A 10,455-nucleotide genomic window follows, 5' to 3' on the forward strand; every position below is an offset into this window, starting at 1 on the left:
TGTGGCCTGTCATCATAAGGGCTACTTCATTAGTGGTATAGGGGTTACTTGGTCGGTGTTACAGTATTACTTCGTCAGTGTTATAGAGGTTACTTAGTTAATGTTAAAGGCATTACTCGATTAGTATTATAGAGGTTATTTTGTTCTTTTACAAGCGGTCACATGGTGTGACCAGCTGCACACAAGACGGACTAATTTTTTTTTTTTTTTCTTTTCCCTCCAAAAAAATAAATAACATTCCAGTTCCTTAATATATCTATGTTTTCCTCTTATTTTTTTTTAAATTCTACTTTGACCACTAATTTCTATTGATAGATTTTGAAAAAAGGCTATAAAAATTACTACTCCCTCCGTCCCAAAACTTCGACCCTTTTCCCAAAATAATCGACCTATTTGCATTAAAATATCCACCAATTTACAGCAATATTTGTGCAAAATTAGTTTTCCCATATAAAATTTTGTTTTTCATGTATTTTTAATAATTTATCTCTCTACTTTTTTACGAACCACATGTAAATTTATCTTTCTAATACGAAGTATGTTTTTATTTCTTTTTAGGAAAATTTGCAAATTACAGCCATTTAAAGTTCGTATTTTGCGAATTGCAGCCATTTAAAAAAAAATTACAAATTGCAACCCAAAAGTTCGTATAAATTGTAAATTGCAGCCCGATTCAATTTTTTCATCAGTTTACATGTCGAAAAATCTTCAGTTAAAGTTTTAGGGGCCATTTTAGCCTTTAGAGGCCCGAATTGAGCTTGAAATCAGCAAAAAAAATAACGTTAGTGCCTCGTTTTGCGTAACAAAAATGTATCGATTAATGGAAAACTGTAAAAATGAGACACTTAGGTTATTTTTTTGCTAATTCCGAGCTCAATTCGGACCCTTAAGTTCTAAAATGGCCCCTAAAACCTTTACCGAAGATTTTTTTGACATGTAAACCGATGAAAAAGTTGAATCGGGCTGCAATTTACAATTTATACGAACTTTTGGGATTTAATTTGCAATTTTTTTTAAATGGCTGCAATTTGCAAAATACGAACTTTAAATGGCTGCAATTTGCAAATTTTCCTTCTTTTTATTTAAGTTTCATAATAACCGCGAATCAACTCAAAAGGGTCAAAGTTTTGGGGACGGAGGGAGTATTATATAATAAATGTTCTACCAATATGTTAAATTGATATATTTAGGAGAAATTAGTAGTCAATGTTCGCCTTAATTCTCATACTCGGCTTTGTGACACTCTAAACAACAATTGAAAAAAATTGCCCTGAAAATTGTAAACGATAGTAATAAGTTAATGAAAAATGGACTAACAATTACACAATAAATATTACAAGATTCACAACGACAAGTAAAACTGTCAAATAATACATGGTCTAATTTACCTAATTCTAATCTAGAACAAAAAGTTGTTAGTTTGTTATTCCTCAAATAGTCAAATCTATTAAGTGTTGGATTAGTCAAGTTGATTAAGAGTATCGAGGTTATGACATTAGGGAACAAGAAAGCATGCATGACCAAACTTAGCTAGCTTCACAGTTGAAAAAAACATCAACATTGAAACTACGTAATCTTAGGTTAGTCGGTGGACATTACAATTAAATTAATCCTTAATTGTTATTGTTAGCTGTGCAAAGATTGACCCATATCCCATATCCATATATGATTTTTTTTTAATAGTACAAATCATACTTTCAACAAGTATATTAAATCTTTTCAATAACCTAAGATTTATCGTTTAGTGATAAAGATTATACCTTCTAATCTTGAATTATTGAGGTTGAGAGTTTAATCACCATTAGAAAAAAAACATGTACTTTGAGGGAGAAGATTTTTTATCTTTACTCTCCCCTTTCCGAATTTTCTAAGTTCTAGCCTGCTAACACCAATTTGCAGATTGACCCATTTAAAATTTCACTTTAATTAGTTAGAATGTACAATTCTCCTTATCTTTTTTCCTTACTTTAAAAAGACACCAATTGAATTCAAACCTATTCAAGCAAAATGCCTAAAGTTTATAATTTATAAAGGATCATTGTGATTTAATTATATTGAAATACTTACAAAGTTAGCACTTTTAAAATAATTAAAAAGTGTTTCCTACTCTATACATACATGTAATATATAAATAATCTTATTACAAAGTTAGCATTTCAACATCCCATAGTTAAATTTTGGATCCGCCACTAGTCACCTAAACTACACTTTAACCTAATACTTCGTATTCATTAGAAGCATTATAATGAACAAGCGCCGTAACATAAGGCAATCAAAATTCGCTTTCGAATGGGAAATCAACTAATTAGACTGTATTATAGAGGTCGATCAATAAGAGGCAAACATTAGACAATAAAATTGAGAAAATGTAAACTAATTAATTAGGTATGATTTTAAGTACTTTCCACCATATCCCTATAAAAGCATAGGTTAAGAAACCTAGCTAAGGCTTTGTTAAATTAATTAATTATTAGTACCCTAAATCCGATGTTAAACATTCGATTTCTTTAATTAGTTTAGCATAATAGAGTGTCAAAAAAGTATTTGTCCGTGTAAATTACTTGCTTAACACTAGACTATGCTAAAAGAGAATATATAATTAGTTTAACATGTTAATTTGCATAACTAATTGTTTGTTAACTAGGTTGCAAACCAACCGACCTACAACACTTGAATTAGAAAAGTTTACTGCCTGACTAAATTTGTTGTGTCTGTTTTACATAGGGAACATTCTGAATTTGTTGAATATAATGACAACTACATTTTTTACTACCTACGTATATTTTAGTTTGGAATACTTGATTTGGTTGTGCTTTAATGATACATGGTTATTATTTGTGTTCTACTTGGTATATTTAATTTGGTTTGTCTGATGAGTGCACAATTGTAAGTTTATAAGAAAAATGTTTTTTTTTTTTTTTTTTAATTTTTTTTTTTTTTTTTTTTATCACAAACTATCTAATAAAATCCAGATTTTGTGAGAAACTACCTATTAGAAAAAATATTGTAATAAATTATAAAATAAGGTAAAAATGTTGTAAAAAATTATCTAAGAAAAGGTAAAATAATGTTGTAAAATACTACTTACACCAGATTTTCACCGTTGACCGTCTTCAAAACACTCTTCAAACCACTTTCATTTCCAAAACTAACACAACTTGCTTGAAACCACCTTTTAACCCCAAAACCACCACCTCTAACCCCAAAAACCACCACCCCAAAGCACAGATCGACCCTGATCCCCAACTCAGAATATCCTCCAACCACCCCGAAAATAACCTTACCACCTTCAAAATAAGCCAACCATCACAGTGGTTTGGGGGGGGGGGGGATCAACGTTGTAAAATTAAGTCAACGGTGGAAATTCGGTCAAAGGTAGTATTTTATAATATTTTACTTTTATTAGGTAGTTTCTTACAACATTTTTTTTATTAGGTATTTTCTCACAAAATCTAAGTTTTATTAGCTAGTTTCTCACATAAAATCCTCAGAAAAAAGCGGTGATTTTGCAGTTAAAGTAAGTATGAGCTAGATTGGTAACCCCGGACCTAAAGAAAAATATATACATAAATATGAGAATGGTTATTAATCTTTTCTTTATAGAGCTTCTTATTATGTAGCTATAAGAATTGCATTTATCATCTTCCTAACACATGAATTATTAATCTTATTGTATTAGTGTTGGTGTGATGAGGAGACTAATTACACACCTACGAAGTATTTCATTTGAGTGTGTGAACATCACAAATTAGACCAAATACATAGCTTTATAAGTGGCGAATGTTGGACTACAAAGTAAGAGGGGGCCAAGGTTTGGACCTTCAACCTCCAATTAAAAATACTAGTATTGAAAAACTATAATAAAGTACTCAACTTAGCATCAATATTTATAGCAATAATTAAACATTTATTTTTTATTTTTTATTATGAGGATTAGAAGTGTGTCTATTTGGATTCATAGGTTAGGTTTCATGAGATCAGGTCGGGTCTATTTCAAAGTTGAGTTATACTATATATCCATACCAGTAAAAATATGAATTGATTATTTATTTTTCTTTTTTTAGGCTGGTCGGATCAATTATTGACATCATGAGTCTCAACAAAGATCCTTCCTCTGAAATTATGGAGTACTCCGTATTAGGTCCTGTTCACTTCACCTTTCAACAAAAATAAGTTCAGTTTAGTAAAAATAATTTCAGTTAAAAAAAAAATCATTTCAGTTCATAAAAATCATTAACTTTAGGCCTCGTTCACTTCACCTTATTTTTGCTGAATTGAAATTATTTTTACTGAACTGAAATTAATCTTGCAGAACGAACTTAAATTATTTTTATTGAACTGAAATTAATTTTATCGAACTGAAATTATTTTTACTGATTTTCTGTTATATTTTCTTCTTTAAGTTTACTGATTTTTACCGACCTGAAATTATTTTTATTGAAGTGAATGTACTGAACTTAAATTAATTTTATTGAATATTATTTTTTTTAAGGTGAAGTTTCATGAGTTTCTATAAATCTAGACAAAATAACTATAAATCAGAGATATTAATATTATAATTAAAAATCTAGCTGGAATTATAACAACAAGTATTGGACTTTCAAACAATGCCACAGAAACATCAAACATTACATAACATTGTGGATCCAATTAAATTCCAGGTGTCAAATGTCCCTAAATTAGAAGTGTTGAAATTATAAATTTGTAACAGACGTGCAAAAACAGTATAATTTGAGCAAACAGAGAAAAAAAAGAAAAAAGAAAAAAAAAGGTACGTCCATCGATATTTGATGGAACAAATGACGAACAACTTAACAAATGGAACATCTAAATGAATGTCGTCTTAGCTGTCTTAAAAAAAAAAGAAAAGAAAAAAAGTCGACTTATTATTTAATTAAGGCTTCAATCTTTAGAAACTCTGTAATCTTTTAATAAAGCCGTAAACTTGTAGAATGATATGTATTTTTCGACTTAGTTCATGTCCAACTCTAGTAATGTACGGTGTAAAAATGCCCTATTAAGTTTAATGCAAGAGAAATTAAGGTTGCATATTAAGCTAGATTTCCACGGTTTTTATTAAGGAATCTATAATGAATATTTTTTTAAAAATAAGTACAACAAAAATAATCTAACAATATAAATCCATTTTGATGCCATGCAATTTCAGTAATTCATATTTGCAAAAAATCAAAGTCTTTTTTTTCGTTGTCAAAAAAATACTTTGATATCTTATGGTTTTTATTATATCAATTTTAATGTTTTTAAAGCACTCCAAAAAGCCGTTGATTCTCTCAATTCCAAAATTTCCCCCTAGTGTTCTTAAACTCCTTTCAACTCAAAAGTAATTAGTCAAACCCATTAATGCATGATTAGAAATGTAGATTCAAGTAACTGGTTGAATTTGATTAGGTTGAATTTGATTAGGTTGAATCGAGTCAATTAGGTCTATCTCAAATTCGAGTCATGTTAATTAAATTACTGTCCATACAAGTCAAACTTTATAGGGATTTTTAAAATCAGGTCGCCTTAGTCAGTTTAGTTTTAAACTACTTTAATGGCTTTATATGCCATCTCCTATCAGTTTAGCTTTTTAAGACACCTTTAATGGCTTTATGTGCCATCTCCTAAAAAAATTCAAATCAAGGAGAAATCCGGGTCAAAATAGATGAAATTTTGAAGATGGCGTTTCTAAATGTAGAATTTTCTTTAAACATATGTACTTTTTAGTTATTAATTATTACTTAGTTTGTATATGTTTACATACCTATAAAGAAATTTGTGTTTTAATTTTCTTTCTTTTTTTTTAATCAATAGGTTAAACAAGTCATTAGGCAATCTTATTAGCTTTAGGTTAAGGATTAGTCTTTCAAACTCATTCCATAAATTAATGAGTTTTGGATTCAAGCTGTTCATTAGTGACATGACACAAGCCAACCCGCCATGCATGACAATTTTGCTAATTCTTAATAGAGTACTATTTGTTTTCAAATGATTAGTAAAACAAGATGTGACAATTTTCTTAAAGAAAAACCTCTAATAGAGATAGTTACAAAGTCCACATTAGAAAACTATATATATGAAAGAGATACAAGTTCATCTCCATGATAAACAGAAAAACGTTTATCTATTGGCATTTTTGTAAATAAATCAAAAACTTTTGTCAAATATGGATTCTACTAATGTTGATTTATTTACAGAAATGCCATGATAATTGAGATTTTATATTGATTTATTTACGGAATTGCCACTAGATAAACATTTTTTGTTTATCACGAAGATGTACTATATCCGTATTTGTCTAATATCACATAAACTCCACCAGAAAAAATTGAATTTAGGGAGGGTCAGTTGGATCAACAATAGCTATTTCTATATGTTACATAGAAATATGTTATGTTTTTTACACCTAAGTTTTATGCTTAGGGAAATTTCTTGTTTAGATGGTAAGCCAATCCTTTTCTTTAGCAACCCGATGCAATCGCTATATATCCGTGTGTAATTATATAAGAGAAATTTTGCAAAAAACCACCTTTTAAATCTTTTTTTTTGCATATAACCACCTTTTAAAAAAAATGTTGCAAAAGACCACCAATTTTAAAATTTTTGTTGCAAATTACTACCATTTCAATGTAAAACAATTGATAAATTTGGCTTAAAAAGTGGTATTTTGCAACAAAAATTTTAAAATTGGTGGTCTTTTGCAACATTTTTTTAAAAGGTGGTTATATGCAAAAAAAACAAGATTTAAAAGGTGATTTTTTGCAAAATTTTCTTATATAAGAGTACCTAGCTTTGAACAATTAATAATAATTAATTGTATTTATTTTCTTATTATTGATCCATAACTACCTCCCCAACATCCCAATATTATTAAGGGGTTTGAGAGAAGGTTGCATGACTCACTAGAATTTAACGCAACCACAATTGCTATATAGAACATTGCAAAAGAGGAAAATATTAAAATATAGAATAAAACTTTAAAAAAAAAAAATGATGGGAAAAACTTTTCAACTTTTTGACTTATCATAAGAATATAAATACTTCGTGTTAAAGCATATACTTAAATTGATTACAAAAATATAACAAATAATCCATAGACCAAAAGTACTAAAAATATAAAATAACAAAACTTTTATTATTCTCGTTGTTGAGTATACAATTGCACATAAAACCAAGCTAACATATATAAAAAGGAACACACGCTTACAAATAAAAAGGTTTACATAGCAATATGAAAAGGTAGAAAACATAACACTTGAACGTTGACATATGTATAGGTGTGTGCTATAATATAAAGTATTTTTGGTGCATCATTTCCATGCAAAACTATATTGTATATAGTGTAACGTAATAACACGTTAAAGTGTATGTAGATAGCTTAGCATGATTGTACTTTGTTGATTTTGTTAATTAGTATTTGTATTGTTTTGTAACAAAGCAATTCCTTGGAATAGCCACAGCTGAGAGAGGGCACTTCATTTCACATGACAACTTCAACACTTCACTTAGATCGATTGGGTTTGTCTCGTGTTGGATCCACTTAAAGTTGTGAACTAGCATGGCCACCCATTGGCTCACTGTCACGAGTGCTAGGTCTTTTCCAGGACAGACTCTACGACCTGCCCCAAACGGGGCAAGTCGTAGGTCACTTCCTCGGACATCAATATCTATGCCAGTAGTGGCTGAGTTGTGTAAGAACCTTTCTGGATTAAACATAGCAGGATTGTCCCACATGTTAGGGTCATGGGTTATGGACCACATGTTAACCATTGTGGTGGTTCCCTTAGGGACAACCATGCCATTGCTAAGACCGACATTGGTTGTGGACAGTCGAGCCCATGAGAGAAGTGGACCGGGAGGGTGGAGACGTAGGGTTTCCTTTACCACGGCTTGTAAATAAGGTAACTTGGCAATGGCTGAATTTGTGGCTGCACTTTCCATTGCGTTGGCAATCTCATTTTGTAGCTTGGATTGTATTGTTGGGTTCAATACCAATTCAGCTATAATCCACTCAATGAGTAGTGCAATTGTGTCTGTTCCACGGAAAATCATTTCCTATATAGATAGAAAAATGTTAATATATATTCGCAAAATCAATAAAAAAAAAAAGAATTTACTACGTATAACAAATTAAAACTATCAGTTTAAGTAATAACAGTAACAAGTACTAATAATATACCTAGTGCTTTGCAAACATTTCTTACTTACAAAGCATATCTTAGCCAATATAATTTAATAATAAGATATTGTTCGCTATTTAGTCTATCTAACCTTTCTGGTTTTTCTAAGTGTAATTATTTTTAAAATTACGGATATAGTACTAATAATCAATTTTTTTATTCCTATTTTTTAAGGCTAAAAGACTATTAATTAATTAAACCTTAGTGATTATTTAGAATCTATTTTATTTCCCGTCAAAAAAAAAAGATTATATTTTATTGACATACGTGAAAAGTGGTATGTACAAAGAAAACATTGTTTTGGATAAATGGACTACTATATGAAGTATGAACATACCCAAAGTACTGCGACCATGTCATCCTCTTGTAGTTTTTCTTCACCTTCCAAGGAGAGCAACACATCAACAAAATCTGAATTTTCAGATGCATCACTACCATTATTCATCCTACGTTCTCGATGTTCGTCGATGATTTGTTGTACCAATCTTCGAACACGAGGAACAAGGGACGAGCAACGTTGTACGATCCCACTAGGGTCACAAAAATGCTTCAACCATGGCAAATGATCACTCCAATTGAAGGCTCCTAACAACTCAAAACCCTCCTTTACAAGCTCATTTAGCTCTTTCGCCTCGCGACTCATGTTGCCTTCTCCATTCATTAGGTCATATCTTTTGCCAAAAACACTCCCCATTATATTGTTTAGGGCAGCTGCTTGGAGATGCTTCCTAATAGAAACAACCCCATGCAAGACTTGCTCTTTAAATATTGCATTAACCGTGTTGGTGCATTCTAGCATGCGCCCACTTTCATGGGCTAAAATGCGCCTTGGTGAAAACAAGTGGGAGGCAGCTATTCTCCTTAGGAGCCTCCAATGGGCCCCACTAGGAGCGAACCCAATGGCTCGGCTAAACATGAGTTGCTTAGCCGACTGTTTGATTGGGCGATCAGCAAAGTACGGTGATGTTAGGATCTCACGGGCAATCTCAGGGTCCGAGGTCACAACCACTGGGGTTGAGCCAAGGCTAAGAGCCATGAGCTGCTTACTTCCTAAACCCTGAGCCATATAGGCTAGGGTTTGGTGAGCCAAGCCATGGCTTAAGGTGAATAAGCTACCAAAAACAGGCAGGCCTTTCGGGCCAGGGATTGGGACTCGGCCCATATGGTTGTGGCCTTTTTTCCAGGCCGGACCTCCAGGTGAAGAGAAGATAGCCCAAGTAAAAAGACCAAGAAAAAAGAGTCCAATAAGGGTAGCTAAAAAAGGGAAACTTGTTAAATTGGTTGAAATAATGTTTTCAAAGGTGATAATTTGTGGTAGGGTGAAAAATAACCAAAGTTTTTCATCATTTGGGATTGTTGCTGCCATGTTCTTAAGGATTGAGAGAAAAAAAGATATTAAGATAGAGTATGAGAATGAGAAAGAGTAGAGAGGTGAGGTAGACAACACTATTGGTCTCTATATTTATAGGCCTCCAAATGCTAGAATTAGGCTGTGGATTAGGGTCATTTGGAGACAGTGGGGTGGGGGCCATGTTTTAGCAGTTTCACGTAAACAACTATGTATATGTAACATGATTAAGAAAAATAAATTAAAAAAAAAACCTTTTAGTTCTTAATTATATAATTCACTAGATTAGTGCCCGTATGCACGGTAGTAATAATTTTTTTTTTTTTTAAAAAAAAGAGATATAATATAAATATGAGGCAACTCATTATAAAAAATAAAAAAAATAAATAAATAAAAAAGAGGCAACTCATGTGGAATAAACAATACAATGTGCATAAGAAAAATGAAATACTAAGGCCAAAATTATTAATATTAAAATTGAGAAAAAAAATTATTGTTTGTTAGAGGTGTTTAAAATTTTTAAAAGTAGTATACAAGATGTTACATTAATGATTCATATTTTTCCCAATAAAACTATACAACATACTTCCAAAAAGTAAGTTAAAGAGAATAAAAAAAATATTAAATTAAATTAAAGATGACATCATATATTGTTTTGGAGGGAAATTTTTTAATGACAGCTTGACATGTGTCATAAATGACGTAAACATGTTCTATTTTAGTATTAGTTAATAGATTCTTTGTCACAATAGTTACATCATTTCTATCCATCCCTCTTTTTCTTGACTTAATGTATTTCTATAAAGTCCATAAGTGCTGTATTACATTTTATGTTGTGACTATCATCTTACTTAATAATAATTTATAAAATACCTTATGGTCATTAAAGTTAATTTGGTATTCTTGTATTGCATAATTAATGATTTG

At 30.8% G+C, this 10,455-nt stretch overlaps 1 protein-coding gene across 1 annotated transcript; it reads right to left on the bottom strand.

Moving 5' to 3' along the window:
- Window positions 1–7,208: 7,208 nt before the first annotated feature.
- On the bottom strand, window positions 7,209–9,593 carry LOC145585126 (cytochrome P450 78A7-like). The gene is made up of 2 exons (XM_081641857.1): window positions 8,518–9,593; window positions 7,209–8,055 (listed from the first exon to the last, which is right to left on the bottom strand). Exons 1-2 carry the CDS (start codon window positions 9,544–9,546, stop codon window positions 7,411–7,413), a joined length of 1,674 nt encoding a protein of 557 aa, XP_081497983.1. The 5' UTR covers window positions 9,547–9,593; the 3' UTR covers window positions 7,209–7,410.
- Window positions 9,594–10,455: the final 862 nt, after the last annotated feature.

This window comes from Chenopodium album, chromosome 16 (assembly GCF_948465745.1).
Source record: "Chenopodium album chromosome 16, dcCheAlbu1.1, whole genome shotgun sequence".
NCBI lineage: Eukaryota > Viridiplantae > Streptophyta > Magnoliopsida > Caryophyllales > Amaranthaceae > Chenopodium > Chenopodium album.

Excerpts from the sequence above, each read along its gene's own strand:
- LOC145585126 (XM_081641857.1), bottom strand. The coding sequence starts at position 9,546 with ATGGCAGCAACAATCCCAAATGATGAAAAACTTTGGTTATTTTTCACC. Across the intron at positions 8,056-8,517 it reads ACATGGTCGCAGTACTTTGG|GAAATGATTTTCCGTGGAAC; the intron begins GTATGTTCATAC and ends CTATCTATATAG.